A 26541-nucleotide genomic window follows, 5' to 3' on the forward strand; every position below is an offset into this window, starting at 1 on the left:
GTTGAGGGTAACTGATGGGCTCAAACCCATGGGTGACTTGGGTGGGGGGTCTATCCCCAGCATGTGAGACTTCTCTTGGTGGAAAGGGCAGATGAGAACAATTGGCTCCAATGGCCACAAAGGTGGCTAACGCAGCACTGTGGCATGCTTAGAGCTTGGTCAGACACTGAAGGCACCAAAGCCATCCACTGCATCCTGGGCCATCACCAGTCATCCTAACTTTTGTCTTGCCACTGGACTTCAATGATTCTGGAAGAGAGAGTGAGGCTGAGAACTTTGTGCAACTCTGCCTCATTTAAACCCAGTTCACTTGTAAATCAAGGCCTCAATCAGATCTCTTTGAAAACAAAGGATGAATTACAATGATGAACAATAATGTAAGAATGTGTGTGCACACATATGTATTTATACATGCATGTATATCACATGTACCCATCGTGTGTGTGTATAAACCTATAATGCATACACATTCTACATGCACTGTAACAAATCTTGTCATTCCTCTGTTTTTGCCATATTCTTACCAGGGTGCCCTTTAGCTTAAGCTGGGATCTCCCACATCTAAATGGTGTCTTCAGACCCCAGCTGTTGAGCTCTGCAGGCTGCCTCTGTCTCGTGAGCCCTTTGTACCCCTGATGGCCCGTGAGGGGATCCCAGCTCTGCCCCTACAGTCTTTGCTGTCTGGCCTAACTCTCACTGTGAGCAGATGCTTTCTGTGTCTCTTCTGGCAGCAGCATCAATGCTTGTGTGCATGACCAAAGTGGAGGAGTCCCTGCAGGTCTCTGTGTTCCAGCACTTAGCCCAGAGACTGGCACAGAGCAAACACTAATGAAGTGGTTGTTGCCCCAATGCAGGGGACGAGGAATAGAACACCAGCCCCTGGACTCTCCATCTAGACCGATGCCTGAAGCCTCCTTTTGGCTCTAGGCAGTTACTTATGCCTATCCAAGACCATCGTGAACAGAGACTAGGGTGGATGAACACCAGCACCAGACCTGGCTTCTTCAGGCTGTTGGGGACTTTCAAGATATGGAGGATCTCAGGATGGATCCACCACAGGGGAGCTCTTTCCCCTCCCTCCCTTTCCCCTTGGTAGTAAAGGGGTTACTGGGAACTAGAAGCCTTAGACTTTATACTGTGTACTGCTACTACTAACATACTTATAGCCCTGGCTAAGTCATCTTCCCATTCTGAGCCTTCTTCTTCCATAAGGGAATTTGATTGAAAATAAGAGGACCTGGGTTCAAATTCCGGCCCTGATGCCTTCTACTTGTGGTACCTTGCTTCTCTCTGGATCTCTGTATGCCTAGGGAATTCAGTAGGGGACTTTTAAGGACTCTGTGACCTTAAGCAAGTCATTATTCTTAAATCTCCTGTACTGATAAAATGAGAATAGTGTCGTGTAGGAGAAAGGGCTGGATCTCAAGTCAAGAAAGACTAACTTTGATTTCAAGTTTCAAATCAAACACTTTACTAGCCTTGTGACCTTTGACAAGTCACTTCTCTGGACTTGTTTCATCAACTGTAAAAAGGAGGAATTGGACTGTGCCCTCTAAAGTTCCTTCTAGGTCTTAATACAGAATCCTGTGACCTACCTCGCGGTATTATTGGGAGGAAAGGGATCGACTACCTGTGGATCACTTATTGATGGCTTCCAAGGTCCCTTCCAGCTCTGATGATCCAGAAATTTCTGGGCTCCGTCTCTCCCCTCACTAAAGCCCTGCCCAGAGATAAGGGTGATCCAAGCAATGACTGGGTGCAAAAATACACCCAGAAGCATCTCATTGACTCCTAGAAAAGTATCCAGAGAGCAGGGTGGGATGGAGAAATCTGGCCTTTGTCCAGCTAGACCCTTTCTTCTCAGGCAGTTGCCATTGTCTCTGAGGGGCTGGAATGCTTTGGTGGACAGGGCTACATGGAGGACACAAACTTGCCGGTTCTTCTTCGGGACAGCCAGGTAAGAGCACAAGAACAAGGCTGCCAGGCACTAACCTCCAAGGGCCCCAGCAGGTGGGTTCCTGCATCCAATGGCTCATCTGTGTCCCAGACTTCCTAATCTCCAGGTTGCATCACTACTGGACATTCCCCTGCGGGGCCCTCAGGCTATACTCAGAGTCAGAAGTGGGACATCAGAACTAGCAGCCCCAGGAACTGGGACTCTGAATCCACAGGCAGCAAAGGGGCCTCCTCCTGAGGGATGGGGGGGGGGGGGGAGGAGAAGGTCCTAAAACTCAACAGGAAGCCACAGGGCCTACCACAAGGCCTATTTCAGGCACCAGCACTGGAGTGAAGTGTTGCTCTCCACTCTCTGCAGGTGCTGACCATCTGGGAGGGCACCACCAATGTCCTCGCCCTGGACACTCTAAAAGTCCTGGCTAAGAGTCAGGGCCAAGTGCTGCAGGCCTTCTCAGCATCTGTCCAGGTGAGGTGCTAATGGGAGCTGGTGCACAGGGTCCTGCTGCCCCTCCTCCAGTCTCACTGGACACTAGAGGTGGAGGGACCAGGAGCCCCTGGGGAAAGGCTGTCCCAACAGGGAATCTGCTCCCCCTCAGAGCAGCATGTCTCTGCTTCCACCACACTGATATGTTCAGAAAGGAATTGTGTGGCCTTGAATTTGAGATCTACAGAGCTGGGAGGGGAGGGCAGGGGAGGGGAGGGCAGGGGAGGGGAGGGGAGGGGAGGGGAGGGAAGGGGAGTGAAGGGGAGGGGAGTGGAGGGGAGGGGAGGGGAGGGGAGGGGAGGGGAGGGGAGGGGAAGGGAGGGGAGGGGAGGGGAGGGGAGGGGAGGGGAAGGGAGGGGAGGGGAGGGGAGGGGAGGGTGGGGGAGGGGAGGGGAGGGGAGGGAAGGGGAGGGTGGGGGAGGGCCCACCCTGGATCTGGAATAGGAGACCCAAGTTTGATCTCAGCTCTGCCATTTCTTGGGTTCATTTCCCTTCATGGGCATTCCCTTCTTCCATTCATTATCTTCACACAGAAAATGGGTATAACATGGCTATTGTGGAGCTTCAATAAGAGAATGTATGAAAAGCCTTGGCATCGTGTCAGGCTCAGGGTTGGCCCCCCTTAGAAGCCATCCAGCCCTGGTGACCGCAGTTCTCCTTCACGGGAAGAAGGCAATCCTGGAGAGATGCTCCTGTGGCCTCCCCCAATAGGTCTTGCCCTCCTTCCTCACCCCACCAGCAGGCAGACCAAGGGCAAGTTCTACCTGAGTCCAGTTAACAAAGCTTTGCTCTGCTGTCCTTCTCTGTCCTCCTCTCTCCCAGGACAAGGTGGCCTTGGCTTCAGACTGCTCTGAGCTGGCTTCTTCCGTCCAGTGCCTGCAGGAGGCCCTTGGGAGGCTGGCCTTGCAGCTGGAGAAGCTCCTAGGGCAGGGCAGCACTTCCATGGAAATGGCTGCCAGGGACCTGGCCTACACCTTGGCTCGCATCTACATAGGTAGCTCCATCCTTTCCTCCCCATGTCCTCATCTCAGGCCAGGAGGGTAGGATATGAGGCAGAGACAGTCTGGTACCCCAGCAAGAACAATGATTTGGGATGGGAAGCCCTCTAGTACCACTGACCAAGTCACAACTTCACTGAACCTGTTTCTTCCTACATAAAATGAGAGGGACAAAGTAAGTGACCTCTGGGTTCCCTCCTTCCTCGATGGCCTGTTTCCTCCTCTGTAAAACAAGGTGGTGGGCCTAGAGGACTTCTAAATCCCCACAAGCCTAAGGGATGGAAGGGGACTTCATTGTTATCACAGCAGCTCTTTCCTTGGCTCTCCCCCTTACATCCTGCTCTCTCATAGGGGCCCTTTTGATAGAGCATGCAGCCTGGGCTGAGGCTTCTCCTTCTGACATCTATGCTTCACAGAGGTAAAGAGGGTCTTCATCTCCTTGGCCAGGTCACCTTCCTCTCATGTAACAGTCAGCATATTCCCCTCCCAGACTTCTTCCTCCCATCTCTGGATCTCATCTCAGAAGTGCCACATCCAGATTCAGTCAGACAAGCCATTTCCCTGTCCTTTTAAAGAAAGGGCTGACCTCTCCCCAATACACACGTGACCGTGAATGCTCACATGGGGCATTTATTCACTCCATTTGGGAAACTGAGGCAGGAGCTCAAGTTGGAAATTCCCAGAGTAAATCCTGGGGTGATGGGAAGGAGCCTCTAATAGAAAGGACTCTCTTGGATAACCGAGTGGCATGGAACCTCCAGGAACAGTTTCCTGTTCTTTTCATATTTTGCCACTTAAGTTGGGAGTGACGAGGTGCTGGTGTGGAAGGCCCATGGGCCAGAGGGAAATGGACTTGCAATAGGAGTCAGGAACACTGAGAGCCTTTACAGTCCTAGGAGGCTCCCTGAACTGATAAAGCTTTTTCCTAGATGGTGTGAACAAGACCTCTGCCCCTTGGACACTGCTCAACAGGCTGGCTGCTATGAGGCCGATGCTGTTTCCCGAGACATAGACCTGGTCTATGAGGGAAGCCCTACTTTCAAAAGAAAGGGAAGTGCCCAGGCTTCCCCCCAAACAGAAGTCTAAGCATGGTGGAGCCCCCAAAAGAATGTTTAACAGGAGGGAAACGTTAAGGTGCTCGACCTGTCTGAAACATGCCACGTGCCCCCAAGGACCAGCATGTCTTCAATGACTTGAACCCTTAATGTTCAGGAAAAAGATCTGTAAATAGTTCATAAAACATCCCTTAGTTTTGATGCCTCATAAGGAGTCACAATTGTATAAATTGAGATTTTGAACCTTTGACTTCATTCCCCAGAAGTCCTTAGGATTTCCCAAAATTCCATATAATCTCTCCTGTGTCTCCATGTAGGCGAGATCACATGATTGGTATTTAACTGGCTGTAACTCCTCCCACGCCCTCTTTGGCATGATGCAGCAGTCAGTGGTGATGGTGGGGATTTCAAAAATGGCTAACCCGCCATGGACACGTGTTTTTATTTTGTATCCTCTTTATTCCTTGATTTCTAATAGTCATTTAATAAATCCTCTTTAAGATATAATATTTTTATTCTTTGAGATTTAATTTTAAATTGTATACCATGCAGCAATTGGTGACCTGAGTCAGAGAGCTGCTTTTGTTTGCTTTTCAATCATCCTGGGGAGGTGTTAGCATTTTAATATCCAATGGAGCTGGGTGGGCAGAGATTTTACGGGAAGGGAAGGGATGCTGGAGGTGGTGGGGCCTCTTTTCGGGCAGCCTATGGAAATGGAGCTTTGCCCCATGCTCACTGCTTATATGGCTGTTTGCATTAGAAATGACCATGGTGGATTTGCCCTCCCTGGAAGTCTTTGGGGGCTGGGGGAGGTTGGATCAGTGGTGCTGCAGAGAGGGGCTTTCCTTGTTTGGGGGTACGAGTTGGACCACAGCTAATGGCTTCTGAGATCCCTTCCCTTTGAGGAGGAAGCTGGGGGCACAGGGCATAGTAGGGCTTGGAGTCCAATTCCCATCCTACCCCAGGCACTGTGTGGCCCTGACCTCAACTCCTTAACTTCTCTGTGCTTTGGCTTCCTCATCTGTAAACTGGGGACACTTCCAACACCCACTTCGTAGGGCCTTACGTAACATACCCTAAAGGGCTACTCTCTGCCATCCTCCTCTTCATCCTGTGAGCCGGCCCGGGCTGGAGACCTGAGTTCGAGTCCCAGCCCTGGCCAGGGTCCCTCTGCCCTCTCTGGACAGGAAGGGTCCGATAGTTGATTCCAGGAGGAAGCCTCCATCTCCTCCCACTGCCCTTTCAGCCCTGGCCCATGGCCAGGCAGTATTCAGGCTGCTGAGACACAGGCGGGGTGGAGGAGGGACTTCAAAGGCTCATCTCCGGCCCCAGATTTTGTAGAAAAGTCCAACAGAGGCCCCTGTGTTTGTGTGCGCATCCCTGGACTCTGCAGTGACTGACTCCCGGGGACAACTGAGCCCTCCTCTGTGAATGATTCCGTTCCCCTCTGCAAAGGCCGCGCGACGCCGTCACAGCCAAGCAGGGCACTCTGCTGGGAAAGCTGATGGGCCCCAAGCCTGGAGGGGCTGGTCACATACAAGAGACATCTGTGAGGCTTTAAGTCGTCACGGAGGGCACCGCTGTTGTAGCCGACGAGCACCCGTCTGCACACACACACCGTGCACTCCCCCTGCTGCCAAGCTCGCCTCGTTGAAGAGAGAAACCTGTAATGTGGTCTTGAAGCCAATCAAATGGACCTTTAATGCCACCTTCAAACTGAGTGAACAACCTCTCCCTTGCCCGGGCATCACAGCAGACTGCCCAAGTGGCCCAGGGGCAGCACTGCCCCCCAGGGGTGCCAAGCAAGTGCTTGGCTACCGTGGAGACGACCCCTCAGCGTCATGCACAGCTCGACTGACTCAGTGTGGTCTCTGGTCCCTGGCCTTTTTAAACCCTTATTTTCTGTCCCAGTAAAAACTCTCAAGTCAGGAGGACAGGAGCAAGAGCTAGGCAAGCAGGGCTAAGGGACGTGCCCCGTCACGTCCGAGGTCACATGTGGACCCAGGTCCTCCTCCTCCGGATCCGGTGCCCTACCCACCGAGCCACCTGGCTCTTGAGCCTTCACATTCTTTCCCTCCCCAAAAGCTTCGTTCACACATTCCAGGCCTTGTTCCACAGAAATGTGGCTAGCAATAGTATTCAGATGGAGCTCCCTGGGCCGGGCGCTCCACTCGGCCTCCTCAATCACTCCCACAGACACGGGGAGAAGTCCTCCAGCAGGACTTCCCAGGTCTGCCAGGCCAACAAAGCCCAGTTAAAATCCTGACTTCAGGCAGAACTAAGATCTTGTCACTTTATAACCAGCTGAGCACTCCATCTCCCCGGGGAAAACCCCTAAACCCCACCTCAGGGTGGACTCTCCCTCAATTTCTATTCAGCTAGTTTTTTGGTTTTTTTAAACCCTCACCTTCCATCTTGGAATCAATACTATATCAGTTCCAAGGCAGAAGAGTGTTAGGGTTATGCAGTGAGGTGAAGTGACTTGCCCAGGGTCACACCGCTGCAAAGCGGCTGAGGCCAGATTGGAAGCCAGGACCTCCCCTCTCTGGGGCGCTCAATCCACTGAGCCACCCAGCTGCGCCCTATACAGTCTTCTTAAGAGTCGGAAAGGAAACCACCTGGGCCTGTTCAGGGTTCATTAGTCACCTCACTATTTCCAGCCGTCCGAGTGTCATTTTTCAGGGACTTGAGCCCCAAAACCTCTCCACAAGCATTCAGTGACCAATACTTGACCATTAGCCAAGTTGTACAAAGGCAGCCTTTGGGTGACTTATGTAGGAGAAAGTCCAGGAACAGTTCAAAGACTGATTTGAGGGAGACAAAGGGCAGAGCATTCTAGCAAAGCTGCAGCTACTGTCCCTTGGGGTAAGCACGTGCCGCAGACAAATCCCATGATCATCTCGCATCCTCCACATCCCTGCCACCCCCAAGCTGCCCATCCTGTCAACATGGAGACTCCAGTCCAAAAGGACCCGGGAAGATCGGACAGCTTCCACGTTTGCCACTGGATGGGCTCCACAGTCCCAGTGCGTGGAATTTGTATCTCCTTCCCAAACAGGGTCAGCTTTCAGGTCGCAAAGGCCAAAAAGAACCATGGCCCAAAGCAGGTCAGGGTCCTGGGGCTTGCTCCTAGGAGGAGGGGAGCCTTCCCAAGCGAGCGCCCTAGACCCAGGCTGCTTGAGGCCACTCCTTCTTACCGGCTAGCACAGGAATCCTGGAGAACAAAAAGGCAGCCTGGACAGGAGGCTTCCCCATGGTCACAAAGCTGAGGGCCAGATCTTGGATCCAGCCCCTTCCCTGGGGCCGAGAGGGCAAATGCTCTCCTTGCTCAATCAGAGGCTCAACTCTTTGGGAGGGACCAGAAATGGAGAAAGGGAAATGTTTTCTCGCTGTCCCCAGGAATGGCCTTCCTTGTCATGCCCCTTCCAAATGGGCAGGACATCTGGGCTGCCCTGCTCTGCGCTCTCGCTCTGGGGAGTCCGCTCTGAACCAGGCTGCCCTGGATAGAGCTCGTGCTCACCGGACAGTATCTGGGATGAAAGACCTGCTCCGCTGGCCTGGCAGGGAGATGAGGGGAAGCGTGGATCAGAGACTAGAGGGCCAGAGACTGTTTGAATCACTAACATCCAGCGCTATGAACAAACCCAAACTGTTCATTAGGGTACAATAATTTATCTTTTGCCTTTGCAGCTAGACGAGGCCCAAAGTCTGAACTCTCCTAACCTTACTCTCCTATCCCCAAGGCAACTAAGCCTGGGGGGTGGCACTTCAACACTTCCTGGAGGAAAAGCCTTCTGGGGGAAAGGGGAAAAGGGAAAAGATGATAAACTAAGAGGAAAGGAGACTTGTAGAGTGTCAGCAAACGCTACCATGCGGAACTCTAAACTTTATTCACTTTTATTTATATATTTAACAATTCTAAAGTATTTACTTCTCGTTTTGACAAAAAAATGAAAAATAGAGGAGCACTGCCCCCTCTGTAAGAGAGAAGGGGGATATGTACAGCTACGGAGAGTTACGGTTCCTCCTTTACATACAAAGAAAAATAATATTAATAAAAAAGTGCTTCATTGATCAAAAACAAGGGGGAGGGCCTACGAGCTGCAAGCATTTATTCACACTGTACATCAGACCCAAGAAACCCGTATCGTAACCTCTGGAGACCTGCCACTAGGAAAATGTAGAACTTTCCTTTAGGCGGATTCATCCTCATTCAGAGCCCCCATGAGTGAGGAAGCTCACCCCCAGTTTCCCTAATTCTAACTCAGAGGTACCCCTACCACAGATGGGCCCCACGGATGGTCTGGTGAGGCCCCTGGGCTTGTTGGCAGTCAGGGGCCATTTTCTGAGATGTGGGCCAAAGCCAGTCCCCTCTAAAGGCCCTTGCTGACACTAAGTGAGGAGCAGGCTTTCCGTAGGACCCCTGACCTCAGCCCTCCTCTAGACATTTCTACCCTGTTACCTGTTGACAGCTTTGAGTCTAACAAAGCACGGTTCTCCTTCCCCAGAAGGAGGGAGAGCCTGTGGGTGCAAAACATGGATACCAAGAAAAGCCCCAACACACAAACCTCCACCTCCACCTCTCTGTTCCTGCTCTTGTGTCCCCTCTCCCCAAAAACCTCCTGAGTCCTGGGCAGTTTCCCTAGTGATGCGAGGGCAGCTCCTCCAAGTACATTTTGCTGCTGCTGCTGCTGCTGAGAAGCCAAAAAGGGCCCCAGATGAGGGTCCTGCGTAGAACTCCTCTTTCTGCTGATGGCCGAGGTCAGGGCCAGTCCACTCCCCAAGGGAAAGAGGAATGGCAAGTTTGGTTTCCCTTCATGCAGATTTGTACTTTCAGAGGCTGATTTCACCCTGGGTGGGGGAGATCATGATTGTGGTGGGTTGTTTTTTTTTTTTGGGGGGGGGGGGGGGTGAGGAAGGAAGCTGGGCCTTTTGGAACCCTGAGTCCAGATTTCCCTGTTTTGGCCATGACTGTATGTGAATGGGTGGACACTGGGAAGCTGCAGACTTGGCCACTGCCCTTTGGTGGGTTTGTGTTGCTCCTGCCAGTGTGGACCTAGGGCTGGTCACAGTCAGTGAAGAGGAGGGTCCTACATTCTGGGTCAATGTACAAACAAACCACTTGGGGAAGAATGAAACAATCTGCTCATCTGCTAGGCATTCTCACTGTCTGCAGGCTTAAGAGTTAAAATGAGAAAGCCAGCCCTTCTCCCCTCCCTTCCACTTCCTCAGCCAAATGCCACGTGAACAGAGAGCTACGAGAGTGCAGAAATGGCCTCAGCTCCCCTGTCAGCACAAGGAGGCTAATGAAGCCCAGGCTACAACAGGGAAGGTGGGATGAGCTCTCACAGGATGAAAGCTTCCCGTTTCTTCTAGCAGCAAAGGTTTCCCCAAACAGCACTACCTTGTTTGGTGGCATGAGGAGTGATTGAAAGCATCGGCAAGGGCACTCTGCGCACCGCTTCTGGTCTCGGCTCCTACTTCTCCCTTCTCCCCACCATTCCCAATTCCAAACCAAGCCACCTTTGCAATACAGACCAACAGTGGGGGAGCTAAGAGCAACAGGGGCCCCATCTTGGCCCCACCCCCCCTTGCAATCTCCAGTTCTCTAGCAAAACTAAAGACCAAACACAAACCAGAGGATGGAGAGGCAGAGAAGGAGAAGGGCAGGGAAAAGGGAAGGGATCTTCCATGGCAGCAGGATGCCCTAGAGCTCTGTGCCTTGGAGCTGGTGGTTCCTTGGCCCCCGTTCCAAAGCATGTGGGCCACGGGAGCCTCTTGGGGTGCCCAGCATGTGCAGAGTTCCCCGGGCGGGACACTGGCCTGGTCCCCGCCAGGCAGAAGCTTCAGTTGGAAGGGGCAGCGATGGGCTTATCCAGTTCAAGGTCGAGGCTGGAGCTTGAGGGCTGCAGGCTACTGTAGCAAGACTTGCAGACACGACTGGGTTCCAAGAGCTGCTGCCTGGGGACCGGCACCTTCTGATTGCAGCAGCTGGAGCAGAAAACATTCCCACAGTTCCTTGAGTTGAGAAGAGAGAGACACAAAAAATAGGTGACATCATCAATGCTAGCTGGTGTGAAAGAAAACAAAGCCCAAACTCAGCACATTCATCTGGGACTGGGGGGAGGGGGGGCGCCTGCCGAGCCAAGGAAACAGCTGGGGCTGGCGAGGCACCAGGTACCAACCTGAGGGGCATAGTGCAGGAGCAGGTGAGGATGCTGGCTGAGGGATTCTGCACGACACCTGCCCTAGGCCCAGAGCCAGCGGGCCCTGGGACCATGAAAAGTGCCACAGCCATTACTGCCTCATTAGGGGAAACATGGGCATGCACTCTCTCTCTCTCTCTGATCCTGGGATGGACCAAAGTCAGGTACAACAGTGTCACTGCTGCAGTGCCTCCAATTCCTGAAGGCTAAGGAGGGAAGTGACGGGTGGGTATCTGGAATCATGCAAAGCCACAAAAGGAGCAGCCGTGTGTTGCATGCTCAGAGTGTGAGGGTGGGATGCAAAAGGACAAGGAATGGCTAGGAGGAGGGACACACACCTCTATGCCCGCCCTCCAATAATTAGGTGTCAGTTGGTTGAGGTGCCCAGAGCTCATGCACCTCTGGGAAAATGCAGGGTTCAGTAAACCTCAGAGTGTGCCAGGACAAATTCCTCCTCTTTCAAACTTGCCTCAGGCAGGAGCCCCAAAGACTCCAGAGCCTCCCAAGTTGGGCCTTTCCACTTAGGTACACAACGTCTGAGGTTCATTTCCTTATTTTCTTGCTTCTGAAAATCTCAGGAATTCCCTAGTCCCTGTGCATCTAGGCCAACTCTCTCTGGATCTCTGCACCGCACTTGAGGGTGTCAGGTTCCCTCTCTCTAGCCCTGGGACTAAGGTCAGTTGAGACACAGCTGGGAGAGTTGGTGAGTGCCACAGAAGAGCCTGCCTCCTACCCTCACCTAGTTCAGCCAGGAGAGGACCCATGTGTCCCCCCAAGGGAGGACTTGCTTGCTTTCCAAACTTGGCTCACTCCTTTTACCCTGTTATGTACTTTGGTGGGCAGACTCTCCACCCGAGGAGCTCTTCATCTTCCTAAGTTCAGGAAGATTGATGAAGGGAAGGAATGGCATTTGATGGGGTGGGAAGAGACACAAGGACAAATAGCTAAATGCAGAGGGATGAAGGGGAGGAAACACCATGTACTGGAAGGAAGCTAGTCTTGCCTTACAACTCTGCTCCCAAGAAGCATGATTCAGCAAGAGTTATTGCTAAACATGGTCAGCAGATCTGCAGAAAGATGGCCTACCCCTACTACTGAAGTCTTCTGCCATTTTTTGTCAGTTCACAAGCTTGCATTCAATTTGTTAGATCTCAGCTCAGACCCCAACATGCTCCTATGGGACGTGCTATGTCTCTGGGAGCTTCAAACTGAGTGTCTCAGGGCCCTCACCCTTGCCATTGTAGGGACCAGAGGAGGCTCTCCTGGCATGCTCCCCATCCAGGCTGGCCTGGTCCTGTGGCCCCCTCACAAGGCAGCCCCTTGGAATGGAGGATAAGAAGTCACAATGACTCCATTTTCCTTGGCGAGACGTTGCCTGCAGTTTAGAAGTCTGACAGGGCTTGAGACCCCACAGCCCCAGGGAGCTATGCTCAAAAGATGCCAAGGCCCTGACCAAATGAGCCAGGAAGTGCTCTTCCCTGATCAGAGATGTCACGGACTGACCTGGAAAGTGAATTACACAGCAACAGCCCGACTGAATCCTAAATGCCAGTCTCCTGAGAGAGGTACGTGCTCTGGTTTTCCTCCATTTCTGCACCTGCTGGCCTAAGCTACCCCAATCCCCGGGCTCACGTCTTGGTGAGTGGAGAGAGAGAGAAAGAGGGAGAATCGAAAAAGAGTTAGTTTGGAGAAGTTATCAGAGAAATGCAAGACATCACAGACAGGCTGTTGTAAATGCTCACCACATTGGATCAACACGGTCAGTGTCCCTGCAAGGAGGGGAGAAACAGCTCAATGGGAACACTGATGAAAGCTCAGAGAACTGGGTACTTGGGAACAAGATTGGGAGTGCCGCTGCCATGGGTGTTCACATCTCACTCTGCTGCTACAGGGAAACAACCCACTGCTGTCATGGAAATCTTCCGCTCCTAAAGAGCATCAGACTTTGGGCCCATCTGGTCACCTTCAGAGGCTGAGCAGCCAAGCTTGTCAAGCCAGTCACAGACTGACTTCATCCTTAGATCTTTAAAGGATGATAATCCCAGAGGGAAAACCCGTCAGCTCCTGAGTGTCTCTACCCTCCAGGCCTAGGCCTGGGAAGCCCCAAGCTCAGAGCTAGCAGGCCAAGCTGAGTGAGAAGGGAATCTGAAGCCAATGTAGATAAGGGCAAGAAAGAAAGTCTCAGGGGCATGTGAGGCATGCTGGGAAGAACTCTGTGCTGGCCTCAGGAGAGCTCAGGTGCCTCAGCTCAGCCTCTAAATGGTCAGGTAACGTCTGTCACATCACTTCACCTAGGGAAGCTCATACTTGATTCTGAGGGCCAAGCCCACCCTAACACTCTGCTCTAAGTTCCTGCTCCCCTCTGTCAGCCCAGGCTTTGGCCAGTATTTCTTACAGAAGAGGAGCACAAATACTAATGTCGGTTGACTAAGGGCCCTTTGCCTCCTTGACATTCCAGGTTCCAAGTTCCTTCCGATGTTTAAGAGACTATTGATGTGTCTCTAATCAGTAGCTAAGAGGGACAAAGGCCCAGGTGGGACAGGGGTGTCCTGAGGTCACTGGCAGGAAACCCAAGGTCCTTTCTTCTTTTCTTTGAGCTAGTTTCATGGGTTTGGAAAGGGAAGCAACCCCCCCCTCCCCCCAAGCAGCAGCATGATCAAAAACAGAGGCAAAGAACAGGAGGCTGAAGCCCAGAAACTCAGGAAAGACACAATGTCCCGAGGAAGATGCCTCCAAACCAGCAGGCAGAGAAAGAAGGGCTACAGGGGCTGAGGTGAAGATGCCCACATCAAGCCCATTCTGAAAAGGAGCTCTGTTTCTTCTGGCCCTCCAGGGAGGGAAAGGGGATGGGAAGCCAGCCCCAGGCTCTCCTGACCACAGAAGGGGTTGGCAGGGGACCTGGGCTACAAAGGCAGTACAAAGTAGGAAGTGACGTCAGACTACAAAGAAGGGGAGGGAGGAAGGTGGGTGGGTAGTGGTGGTGGTCCTAGTTCTTTGAATTTGGTGAGCAAACTGCAAAGGGCAGTCTGTACATGATTTGTAAATCGATAGAAATTCAGTCTGACCCCAGTGGAGCTCACGCACAGTGAACGGAGGCTCTGGGGGGTGCAGGAGACACTCTGTGGGTGCTGGGGGCACACTACAATTTCTGGGTATTCCTGGGCAACCTCTCTTCTCCCCACCACCCAGGGGAGGCAGAAGCACTCACCTGCAATGATGCTTCCTACTGGCAAGCCAGAAGGCACTGTCGCAGCCATAGCAGTGGGCAGCCAGGTGGTCAGGGAGCCAACGAGTCATCTGTGAGACAAAGACAGAATCAGGTTAGCCAAAGGGGATGCTGGCAAACGTTTAGCAGAGGAGAGCAAAGGTTGTCGCTGACTCCTTCGGCCCTGACTTGAGAGATTCAGAATGATCAATAAAGGAAAGGCGTCCAAACCATCTCCATCAAATTCCCCTCAGAGAAAAAAGAAGTAGTCAAGAGCTCCCGACTCCCTCCTCCTGCCTGGGAGCCAAGCGGGCCCACAACTAGGAGTGCCTGGTGTATAGGTGATTCCTGCTGGTTCTCTGAGATCGTGTGGAACTAGAGAGCTGGCAGCTGAAGGCCCAGAGTCGAGGTGCCAGCAGGAAGGGTGCCCTGCTGTGCCAGGGGGTCGTGCCCTAGTGGAAGGGGCTGGGGAGCTCACAGATAGCTCGATGGTTAGCAGCAGCACAGGGATTGAGTCTGTACCTCTGTGTCCTGTTTATCCACCTGCTCCCAGCTGGCTTCAGAGAAAATCTCTCTGCTGCAGCAAGACAAGCAGTTCTGATCCACATTGCTTTCCGAGGCGGGGACTGAGCTCTGTTGGCAAACAAACACAGCTGAACAGACAGAAGCCTTGGGGAACAGGGAAGGTGCACGGTCAAGGAGGGGAGCTGGGGGCCAAGTTGCACTTGGTTTGGGGGCTGCTGACTTCACTGGGCAAATGGTCTGTGGGCCACAGCCCCCACACGGGTGGCTTAGAGAAGGGCACCTAAGCATGTTCTCAAGATGAGCTTCGGGGCCAGGATAACCCTGAAGCCTGGAGATGTCAGGGCAGACTAAGCAGGGACATGTTCATGGAGGGGAAGAAAGGGTGCAGCTGTGTTCCCAGAGGAGCCACAGCCAAAATGTGCAGCCCTAAATCAAGCCGAGTGCTCTGTGCATGACCTCCTTTCTCTGAGGGATCTTTGGGGGAAAGGAGAACCAGCAACATGGAGACAAAGACGGTAAGTCACTTTCATTTGAAAATCTTTGGACAAGCCTGCCTTTAATGAGTGCACGCTTACAATGTGCGAGCCAGGCCAGCGCCCAGCTCAGCTCATCACTCGCCAGGGCGGGGTTCGCCACAGGCCTCAGGGCAGCACAGCAGGGCCACGCAGGCCAGCTCCTCCCCTCCTCGGTGACAGCCTCCAAGGGGGGAGGAACTAGGGCTTGGGACCCCGAGGGACCCCACTGGCAGGTTAAGTCGTGAAGGCAAGAATAGCGGGGATTAAGGCCACCCATTAATGGTTTTCTCCATGCGCACAGTCCTGTCTCAGTAGACATCTGCGTGACTCTGGCTGTGCTCATGTGAACCCCACCGAAAGAACCGCCACCCCCGGAGTCGCGAGCGAGCAGAAGGATGGAGCTAGTGAGGCGGTCCCCGCGCAGGCCGGCCGCGAGGCTCTGGGGCCACGGCTCTCTCGCCACCTTCCCCTCCAAACCTGCCGCCTCCGGGGCAGCCCCTTCAGGAAACAGGCGGCTGCGGGAGGCTCCTCACCGATCCCCAGACTGGAGCAGGAGAGGCGCCAGACCCAAGGACCAGAGCCGAGTCTCTGCAGCCGGCGGCGCCGGATGAGCCCCAGCATACTCACCACTTCGTCCCCAAAGTCCCCATTGAAGCGCAGGGAGCTGTTCAGGCACTGGCTCTCCAGGCGGCTTCTCAGCTCCTGAACCTGTTTCTTCAGCGTCTCTACTTCCTGCTGGTGGCCCGTTTCGATCTGCCGCAAGCGCTGCTGGATGGCGTCCGTGTAGACTGGCATCCCGTCATCGTCCAGGTGACTGCGAGTGGGCTGCTCCGGACTGCCAGCCACTGCTGCCTGTCTGCTTGGCTGGCCCTGCAGCCACTTGGCCTGAGCGCTCCGCAAGGGGAGCTGGGCACAGCCGCTGCTGGCAGCGGCCACCCGCCGGCTCCAGGGCCCTTTCGCCTTGCCGTGCTCTCCATCCAGACAGTGTCCGTTCGGGGCAGGGTATCTCTGGGGCACGGTCAGCCCCACGGGGCTCTCCATGGCCTTGTTCTCTAGCTCCAGGTCTCCGTTACACACAATCTCCTCTTTAGGTTCCGCTAAGGGCAAGGCACAGGAAGAAGGCATCGGGCTGTGGGAAGTCCTGGGTCCTCTAGAGCCCGCCCTGGCCCTGTCTGCCAGGTGCTCCCCATCAGCTTGAGAAAGCTCATCGTCCCCACTGTCCAGGAGGCAAGGTCTATGGCTGGGCCCTTTGGGGAGCTCATCTGTGCTCATCTCCCCTTCTCTTACTGTTTCCACACAGCTCTCTGCAGTGGAGGTTCTTGCTCCTGCTGGCACTGCTGGGGGTGGGGAGGAGCCATAGGGAATCTCGGGGTGCAGTGGGGATGGGTGGCTCTCTACATCCACAGCCTGTGGAGTGTCCCTGGCCCCTGGCCCCTCCCCAGGACCTTCCTGCAGGCCAGGCCTCCTAGGGGCCTCCTGGGGGTTGCTGGGCAGAGGCCCGGGCTCCTCGGGTTGCTGCCCAGGGAGATCTGCCAAGAGCTGATGTGTGCTATTTCCTGGAGAAGTCATCAGAGCTCCCCGTGTCATTTCTGGTTTCTTAGGAAGTGAGTGCTCAAGGTCCTCCCTCCTGCTCTTCTCCAGGAGAGCCCCCTCTTTGGTCTCTTCCACGTCGGCATTGCTCCTGCGGGGGGCTTCCTCCAGCACACTGTCCTCTTTAGTGGCTTCCTGCAGGATGTTTTCCATCTGCCCCTCTGCTACACCGGCAGCCACTGAGAGCTCCGCTCCCACCAAGGCCCTGCTTTGTTTGCCCAAAGTGTCCCCATCACAAGGCTCCTCCCCTGGGCTGCCCAGGCTGCTCAGCTCCAGGGAGCGCCGATGCTCTTGCCACTTCTCGTTGAGGCTAGGGTCGCTGCTGCGCCGGCTGGTGGGTGGCACATTGCTGTCACAGACTGTGGTGAGGTTGTCAAACGACCGAGTCTTTGGTAGCCTGGGAAGGGAGAACAAGGGGAAGATTAGAATTTCACTAGGGGACAGTGAGAGGCAATCACGACTAACTGGTAACTGTTCCATCACTGAGCCCATTCCAGCTTGCCAGAGGCGGGGACACCTTGGACACTGGGAGGAGCTCCTCTGGAGTTCCCCCGATTGCAGGGATTCTCACCCACCCAACAGCCAATGCCCTTCAGAAACATCCCTGATGGCTTAGTTTTATGATGCAGGTGGGCCAGTGGGAAAGAAGGCAGCAGGGAAATCTAAACAGACCACTTTGATGCCCTCCAAGTAGCAGGGAGAGGTCTGAAGGAACTCGAGACCCACCCTCCCATGGGTGGCCAGGATGAACTATAGACACTGCATCTGTCTTGCAAACCCCAATGGAATCCATTGAGCAAATGGGAAGGGGAGGAGAGAAAAGAGAGTGGAGTAGGGAAAGGGAAGAGGAGAGGTACAGAGGTAGAGAGGGAGAGGGGGAGAGAGGAGGAGAGGGAGAGAGAGGAGGAGGGAGAAAGAGAAAGAGGGGGAGAGGGGGAGAGGGGAAGAGGGAGAGAGAGAGAGAGAGACAGAGACAGAGACAGAGAGACAGAGAGACAGAGAGACAGAGAGACAGAGAGACAGAGAGACAGAGAGACAGAGAGAGTGCTGCAGTGGCCTCAGGATCTGCTACATCATCAATATGCAGTAAGAACTACTGGGTAATTAGCTGGCCATACAACATGATAAGGACCAAAAGTTTTCAGAAACAAAGAACCTAGAAACAATTTTGTTTCAGTTGCCTCCTGGCCAATGTGAAAACCTTCTTAGTATTTCTTCCAGACCCCCAAACAGTCTCCCATATCCTGGATAATCCCAGCCTCTTTCCCTCTACATTCACACTCATATTTACACTCACACGCACTGGCCTGCCAGCCCAGGCTCACCTACTCAGAGGCTGATCTTCAGGACTGGCACCAGGGACTGGGTATGGAGCACAGGTATCATCGGCAGGTGTGGAAGGGGAGGGGCACGGTAGGTACACGGCACTCCACAGCATTAGGTTTCGCACATGGCACACTGGATATAGCACCTGAAGGGGAACAAGGGTAAGCATGTGCTGAGTAGATCTGTCAGCATCCTGATGTTCTGAAGAAAAGTCCCCAAATCAGGGAAATGGAAACTTCTATTGGACTGGAGAGAGTACTAGACTTGGGAGCCACAAGCCTCATACTCTGTTCCTGGTGTGGTCACGTACTGGCAATGTTAACACTGGGAAACCCACTTCCCTTTGAAACTGTTAACCAGAAAAAAAACAAACAAAAAAAAACCTTGACACATTTCCTCTAAGATCTCCTTTTCAAGACACATAAGGAATTGAATCAGTAATGATTAGAGAATACAAATTAAAACAACTCTCAGGTACCACTTTACATCTATCAGATTGACTAAAATGACACACGACAGAAAAGGAAAATGACCACTGTTGTGGATATAGGAAAATTAAGGCACTAATGCAGTGCTGGTGGAGTTGTAAATTGATCCAACCAGTCTGGAGAACAATTGAAACTATATCCATAGGGCTATAAATCTGTGCATACCCTCTGACCCAGTAATATCATGACTAGCTCTATGTCCCCAAAAAGATCAAAGAAAGATGAAAAAACTAAATATACAAAACTATTTCTAGCAGCTCTTTTTGTGGTGGCAAAAAACTGGAAATTGAGAAGATGCCCAGCAACTGGATGATGGCTGAATAAGTTGTTGTATATGATTATAATGTAATCCTATGGGGTTATAAGAAATGAAGAGCAAGATGATTTCAGAAAAACCTGGAAAGAGTTACATGAACTGAAGGAGAGTGAAATGAGAAAAACCAGGAGAAAATTGTGCACAGTAATAGCAATACTGTACAGGATTATGAATGACTGAGTTATGCTGATTAAGACAATGGTCCAAGACAATTCGAAAAGACTCATGATGAAAAATGCTCTCCATTTCCAGAAAGAGAATTGATGGATTCTGAAGAGACTGAAGTAGTTTCTTTCCCTCTCCCTCTCCCTCTCCCTCTCTCCCTCTCTCTCTCTCTCTGTCTCATTTTGGTTTTTTGGTTTTTCCTCAACATGGTTAAGGTGGAAATATATTTCTTGCCTTCTGAATGGGTAGTGGGAGGAGGAAGGGAGCCCTCACGGCTGCTCACCAAAATCCTACTAAACCTCCCCACCATCATGCTCCCCCACTCTCCACAAGGGCTCTTACAGACCTTTTCATCCCTCCTCAAGTCTTAGGGGCCTCCCCCTCCCCCCATTCTCTCAGCTGAGGTCCAGCAGAATGTCCTATTTTATAGGAAAAATGAAGGTCATTTGCTATGAACTCTCTTCTTCTTCACTTCACCTTCACCCAGATACCATTTCTCCTCCATCCTGTCAACTAAGCCATTTCTAGATCCTTCTTCATCCTAGTGCCTTCCTTCTCTTCAATCATGCCCCACTTCCCTTGTCTCCACAGCTTCTCTGTATGTCCTTGTTTGGTTGCTGTCTCTTATTAGACCATTAGTGAGCATCTCAAGGGCAGGGACTATCTTCGGCCTCTTTTTGTGTCTCTAGCACTTCCAACAGTACCTGGCACACAGCAGGTGCTTAATAAATCAATCTTTGTGGACTGCCTAACTATAAACCTTAGTGTACCAGAAAGAGTCATCTAGTCTACCAGAACTGTCCTTTCCCCTTGGCACAAAAGCTGTTCTTCCACCTAACTTCCCCCAATTCAGGTAAGTCTATTTTTACAGGATTCCTTCAGTGAATCTTGGAGAAAGGAGGCCACCTTCTCTGGGCCTGCTGCTCTCCACTAGGCTTCAGAAAGCAGGAAGGGAGTGGAAAAGGCAGGAATAGCTGGATCCCGTCTTTGTTTTGATAGCTGGGACCTAGTGATATGCCCAGCTGTCTGGCTCCTCCCATGGCCTCCAAGTAGAAACATCCTCCAAGGATAGGAGCATCATCATATCCCAATCTGCACGTGACAGAGCTCCCTCCCTTTTCTTGGCTTCAGATTATTCCAAAGTGCTGTTCCCTTTCGAAGGAGGTGAAGGTGGCTCAACTCCAAAGGGTCTGCTTAACAAACTCTTCTCAGTCTCTTTCTTGGTGCTCAAGCACACACAGTGTCTGTCTGTCCCTCTCTCACACACAAACACTCTCAAATGCCCATGCACACACACCACAAATCACAGAGACACACATGCACACACATATCCACATTCTACTACACACACTCCAGACACATGCATGCGCGCACATGCACAGAATCGCTGCCTCCACATACAGCTCAATTTCTGCTTTTCATTTCAGAGATCCAAAGAGATAACTGTACATCTAACAACCTGCAGCTAGCTAAGGGGCTATGAGATCAATGCAGCAATGGGCAAAGCTCCCTCCATGCTAAGCAGGGCCTGAGGTCAGAAGCCCTTGGACAAGATTCTGGCAGAGCCCCAGGTAAAGGAAGGGAAGTAAAGCCACTGTGATGCCAGAGGCCCAGTGGTGGCATTAGCACATCTGGTGCTCTAGGCATGGATGTGCAATGTGGAACAACGGGCTACCCTTCTCCCATTAACACTAGGACAAAAAGGAGCTATTGAATAGAAGCTTCCTAAAGTGTCAGACCCTACAAACACTCACTGAGCTCTCCTGGGGTTCCAAGTGGAGAGGAAGTGGCCCAAGGAAGAGCCCCAGAACCAAACCTCCAAACCAGCCTCAGCCTATTCCCTGAGCACTGCCTGGGAGTCTCTGGGGGAAGGCCAAGACATACGCACAGTTTCTGACTGCGAAGAATAGAGCAGGTTCTTGAAGGCCTTGTTGGCCGCCCGGAGCAGAGACCAGACGGAGCAGGTCCGTTCCTGTGTGTGTTTCTCTCCTCTCTCCTTCGCATTGTTGCACAGGAATGTCCCAAAGAGGCAAGAATAGGTGTGCTGTACCAACTTGACCTGCAGGGAACCAACATGACAGTGTCAAAAACTAGGACACCAGCTGGAAAAAAGCTACCCATTCTCCCAACCCAAAATATCCACAAAGATAAACTCATATCCCACTCCAGAAGGGCATGGTTCATTCCTACATTTTGTGACAAACCTAGCAAGTCTCCAGAGAAAGCTAATTATCACAGATTTCTCTGACATGGATCACTCCTGAGTCAGAACTGAAGGTATGGGAGACACAACAAAGATGTTCCATTGCAATTTTTAAAAATTTAATTTCCCCCCTATTGCATGTAAAAAGTTTACAACATTTTCCAAAGGATATCAAATCTCAAATGCTCTAATGTTCTTCCTCCCTCCTCTCCACAATCCCCCAGGCCCCTTCAGATGATAAGCAATCTCATATGGATTTCCCCATTCTTTTGTGGAAGGAAAACTCAAAAAGAAAAAAAAATTAAGAATTAAGTGAAAAAAAGTTTGCTTTGGTCTGGATCCAAATTTAAATTTTATTTCTCTGGAAGTAGATGGCATTTTTAATCATGAATCTTTTGGGATAGCTATGGATCATTGTATTGCTGAGAATAGCTGTTATTCAGAGTTGTTCATTGTAAAGTACTCCTCTCACCGTGTACAGTGTTCTCCTGATTCTGCTTATTTCACTCTGCTTCAGTCTTCCCAGGTTTTTCTGAGCTCCTTCTGCTTATCATTTCTTATAGCACAACAATATTCCATTAAAATCACATCCTATAACTTACTCAGCCATTCTCTAATTGATGGGTACCCCTTCACTTTCCAAATCTTGGCCCCTCCTAAAAAGAGCTGCTTCAAATATTTTTGTACATCTAGCTCCTTTTCCCCCCTCCCTTTTTAAAAAATCTCTTTGGGATACACACCAAGTAATGGTATTGTTGGGTCAAAGGGTATGTACTATTTTATTGCCCTTTGAGCATAGTACCAAATTGCTCTCCAGAATGATTGGATCAGTTCACAATTTCCCCAACAATGTATTCCATATTCCAGCTTTTCCATATCCTTTCCAAGTTTTATCATTTTCCTTTTCTGTCCTAAGAGTCTATCTTACAGGTGTGGGGTGGTACCCCAGGGTTGCTTTAATTTGCATTTCTCTAATTAATAGTGATATAGAACTTTTTTCCCCCATGATTGAAGAGAGCCTTAATTACTTTGTCTGAGAATTGCCTGTTCATATCCTTTGACCATATATCAATTGGGGTATGACTTGTATTCTTATAAATTCAACTCACTTCTCTATGTATTTGAGAAATGAGGCCATTACTTTGCATCCTATTTTACCTGTTTAGTTTCTGCCACAGTTTGCCTGCTTTTTTTAATCAGACCCACCCCACTTCTCTTATCCCCTTCCTCTCCTATTTTCCTATAGAGTAAGATAGCTTTCTATATCCATTTGATTGTGTGTGTTCTTCCTTCAATGAGTCAATTCTGATGAGAGAAAGGTGCATGTGCTCTCCTCCCCAACCCCCCATCTTTCTCTCCACTGTAAAAGCTCTTTCATGTTCCTTATGTGCCATAATTTACCCCATTCTGTTTTTCCCTTCCCCTTCCTCCCAATGCATTCTTCTTTCTCATGTCTTAATTTAATTTTTTTTATTATCCTATTATATTCACATCCTTGTCCTCTGTCTATGTATATTCCTTCCAATTGCTCTAAAAATGACAGAGTTCTTTGGCGTTACAAGAAACATCTCTCCATGTAGGGCTGTACACAGTTCAACCTTATTGAATGTCTTTTGATTTCTCTTTCCTGTTCACCTTTTTACATTCTCTTGAGTCTTGTAATTGAGAGTCAGATTTTCCATTCAACTTTGGTCTTTTCCTTAGGAATGTTTGAAAGCTCTCTATTTCACTGAATACCTGTTTCCCCCCTGAAGACTATGCTCGGTTTTGCTTGGTAAGTGACTCTTGATTAAAGTCCTAGTTTCTTTGCCCTCTGGAATATAATATTCCAGGCCCTCTGATCCTTTAATGTAGAAGCCGCTAAGTCTTGTGGTATCCTGACTGTGGCTGCACGATATCTGAATTTTTTTCTTTTGAGGTGCTTCCAATATTTTCTCCTAGGCCTGAGAGCTCTGGAATTTGACTATAATATATCTGGAAGTTATCCTTTTGGGATCTCTTTCAGGAGATGATCAGTGGATTCTTTCCATTTTTATTTTGTTCTCTGGTTCTAGAATATCCATGATGATTTCTTGAAAGATGATGTCTAAGCTCATTTCTTGATCATGGCTTTCAGATAGTCCAATAATTCTTAAATGATCTCTCCTAGATTTATTTTCCTGGTCAGCTGTTTTTCCCATGAGATATTTCATATTTTCTTCTATTTTCTTCCATTCTTTTGACTTTGTTTGATAGTTTCCTGATGTCTTATGGGGTCATTAGGTTCCACTTGCCCAATTCTAATTTTTTAAGGCATGATTTTCTGGAGTGAGTTTTTGTACCTCCTTTTCCTTTTGACCAGTTTTGCTTTTGAAGAAGTTCTTCTCTTCCTTGGATTTTTGTGCCTCTTTTACCAATTGGCCTGTTCTGTTTTTTAAGGTATTAATTTCTTCAGTATTATTTTGTGTTTCCTTAGTATTTTCCTGTATCACTCTCATTTATTTTCCTAGTTTTTCTTCCACCTCTCTTATTTGATTTTTGAAATCCTTTTTGATGTTGGAGATATGGCAAAATTGGGACATTAATGCACTGCTGGTGGAGTTGTGAATTGATCCAACCATTCTGGATGGCAATTTGGAGCTATGCCCAAAGACCTTTAAAAGACTGCCTGCCCTTTGATCCAGCCATACCACTGCTGAGTTTATACACCAAAGAGATAATAAGGGAAAAGACTTATACAAAAATATTTATAGCCACACTCTTTGTGGTGGCAAAAAACTGGAAAACGAGGGGCTGCCTTTCAATTGGGGAATGGCTGAACAAATCATGGTATCTGTTGGTGACGGAATACTATTTTGCTAAAAGAAATAATTAACTGGAGGAATTCCATGGAATGACCTGGATGAATGAACTGGAAAGACCTGCAGGAAGTGATGCAGAGCGAAAGGAGCAGAATCAGGAGAACATTATACATAGAGGCAGATACCCCGTGGCACAACCGAATGTGATGGACTTCTCCATTAGTGGCAATCCAGTGATCAAGGACAATTCTGAGGGACTTATGAGAAAGAACACTATCCATATCCAGAGAAAGAACTGTGGGAATGAAAACACAGAAGAAAAACAACTGATTGATCACATGGGTCAATGGGGATATGATTGGGGATGTAGACTCTAAACGATCACCCTAGTGCAAATATTAATAATATGGAAATAGGTCTTGATCAACAACACATGTAAAACCCAGTGGAATTATACATTTGCTATGGGAGGGGGATGGAAGGAGGGGAGAGAAAGAACAGGAATCATGTAACCATGGGAAAATATTCTAAATTAATTAAATAAAAGTTTTTAATTAAAAAAATATCAATTTTCTTTTACACACAAAAAAACATCCTTTTTGAAGCCTCTTCTTTGTAAATCTTAAAGAGTCTCAGTACCATGACAAGGAAGTAATAGCAAACCTAGTTTGGAATCATTACTATAGCCCCAGAAAAAAAAACATACTAAATTATGTTACTCTAAGGGTGTTCATTGGATCTTTTCTTAAACTTTAATAACTTCTTATAAAAGTCATAGAATGTTAGAGTTAAAAGGGAGCTTCTGGTCCCCTTTTCTAAGTACCACCTCCCCAAACTCCAATGCAAAGACACTCTGCTTTGAAAAAGATTTGGCCTTGGACTCAGATAGTCTGGGTACTGGGACCTTGGGCCAGCTGCAACCCCTTCCAAAGAGAAGGTTGAACAGGTCTCCTGAATCAGTGTCCCAGGAGTCTTTGAATGCCTCTGCAAGTAAGCAGCCATCCAGCCTCTGCTAGGCATTACCTACATTCTTCAGGCCAAATGCAAAGCCATATCTCCTAAAACCCGGGCAAAATCATATTCTGGACACTGTGACAACAGATGGCAATTACAATCAATACTCATAAAACCCTTTAAGGATTGCAAAATGCTTTATGGGCACATCCATGTTTTTTGTTCTAGACCTTTAATGTCACTTATGTTGGAGACTGAGAGTAAGGAAATTCCCTAAACAGAAGCTGACCTTCCACTGCCCTGCATCTAATGATAGCAGAGAACCACCCAGGAGCAGGTTAAGGTTTAAAGGCTCACTGGATCTGTAGCAGGGCTCAGACCCAGGCAGGCCTTCCTGACTCTGAAGCCAGTATTCTCTCTTCACTCCCCAAGTGGCCTACATACACACACATGAACATACACAATTGCATGCTCTGTGTGTGTGTGTGTGTGGGGGGGGGGGTGCAGTCTCCATATGAATTCTTGTCTAATCCTCTCCCCCAACTGTCTTGTGAGGTCATTCCTATAGCTTTCATAGCTTCCTTTTATAGATGAAGAAATGAGGGCCAAAGAACTTGGTGAAGCTCAGGTGTGGGGTTCAAACTCAGGTCTTTCCTTACTCTCCATTGCAGTCCACATCCATCACCGTGGCAGCCCAAGTGTAAAAGTACATTCTACATCCCTTCAGATGCAACTTTCAGTCAAGACTGTACAGAGCCATTAACCTTGGTCCCCTGCATAGTTTCACTGAGGACATGGCCCATTTCTCTTTAGAGGGTTGTGTTTGTGCCTGCCACTCCCCACTTCTGATCAGCCTGAACCTCTACCTCTCCAAGTGGCAATGAGATTTAATGAGAAAGAAAAGGGCTTCTTCCTACCCTGGCCCCCACGCCCTGCCCCAATCAGAAGAGCCTCAGACTCACAAGGAATGCTTCATTGAACTCAAAAGAGCAAGGGAACTGCCTCTGGAGCTGGTGGACACAATCCAGCCATTGCAGAAACACTGGACAACGTTCATTCAGATCATCCGAGTTTTCCCCGTGGCCACAGCGATCAGCAAATTTATGGCCAAAATCGAGCCATTCCATCTCCACGAGCACCTGGAAGCCCTGTTGACAGGGGGTGGAAGGAAGCAGGTTATTGTGTTTTTCTCCTCACTCCCATGCCATCTGCTGGCTTATAGGCAACTCACCAGTACCACTGACCCTTGTCAGAGTGAGCCCATCTATTTGGAAGTTACATGATGGGCTCCCCTGGTCCCATAATCTATCTGCCCTGATAGCCCAACTCTTGTTGGCCCAAGTTTCTTAAATATTTCCTCTAATAGTGCCTGGTAACACAAAAAATATTCCTGGGATCATGCTTTCCTGGACACATGAAATCTTACTGGAGTGACCTTTCCCCCCTTTCCCAGGCAAACTGGACGAACCTCTCCTCTGGGCCCCCAATCTGCTTTGGGAGAGTTAACTAGTGATACCACCCCATATCCTAGGATGGGATAAAAAGAGATGAAGAGGAAGGGGAAAATGCAGCTATCCTCTTAAGAACTGGTCTGTGTCATCCTCTCATTTATTCAATGCCCAGAGGCTCATGGCCCTAGACTGGGTCACATAATGACATATTAGGCTGCTTGCCATGTGGAGAAAGCATGTACACAGAGAACTCAAATATAAATGAGAATACAATCAGGGAAAACAATGTGCTCCACAATCAGAAGGGAGAGAGATCATCTCTGC

General features: G+C 50.0%; 2 protein-coding genes across 14 annotated transcripts in view; one reads left to right on the top strand and one right to left on the bottom strand.

Annotated features, from left to right (window-relative positions):
• The window catches only part of LOC100030876 (acyl-CoA dehydrogenase family member 11-like), a 50953-nt gene extending 45953 nt beyond the window's left edge, over positions 1–5000 (top strand). For both annotated transcript variants that reach the window (XM_056821527.1, XM_056821526.1), the window contains exons 9-13: positions 1865–1957; positions 2315–2422; positions 3263–3434; positions 3790–3856; positions 4368–5000. In XM_056821527.1, the coding sequence (XP_056677505.1) occupies positions 1865–1957; positions 2315–2422; positions 3263–3434; positions 3790–3856; positions 4368–4524 (597 nt within the window). In that variant the 3' untranslated portion in view covers positions 4525–5000. The remainder of the gene's footprint in view (positions 1–1864; positions 1958–2314; positions 2423–3262; positions 3435–3789; positions 3857–4367) is intronic.
• A 3374-nt stretch (positions 5001–8374) lies between these two features.
• Positions 8375–26541, bottom strand: part of LOC100030849 (myotubularin-related protein 3) — a 220522-nt gene continuing 202355 nt past the window's right edge. For 5 of the 12 annotated variants that reach the window (XM_056821515.1, XM_007490528.3, XM_056821514.1 and 2 more), the window contains 8 exons: positions 25729–25914; positions 20718–20888; positions 17860–18005; positions 15572–16931; positions 14427–14537; positions 13908–13996; positions 12203–12333; positions 8375–10511 (listed from right to left, as the gene is read on the bottom strand). In XM_056821515.1, the coding sequence (XP_056677493.1) occupies positions 10201–10511; positions 12203–12333; positions 13908–13996; positions 14427–14537; positions 15572–16931; positions 17860–18005; positions 20718–20888; positions 25729–25914 (2505 nt within the window). In that variant the 3' untranslated portion in view covers positions 8375–10200. Of the gene's footprint in view, positions 10512–12200; positions 12334–12441; positions 12469–13907; positions 13997–14426; positions 14538–15571; positions 16932–17859; positions 18006–20717; positions 20889–25728; positions 25915–26541 lie in introns of those variants that run through there. The other 7 variants (XR_008917276.1, XM_056821517.1, XM_056821520.1 and 4 more) reach the window with 7 other exon arrangements.

The sequence above is a fragment of the Monodelphis domestica genome, chromosome 3 (genome assembly GCF_027887165.1).
Source record: "Monodelphis domestica isolate mMonDom1 chromosome 3, mMonDom1.pri, whole genome shotgun sequence".
Taxonomy (NCBI): domain Eukaryota; kingdom Metazoa; phylum Chordata; class Mammalia; order Didelphimorphia; family Didelphidae; genus Monodelphis; species Monodelphis domestica.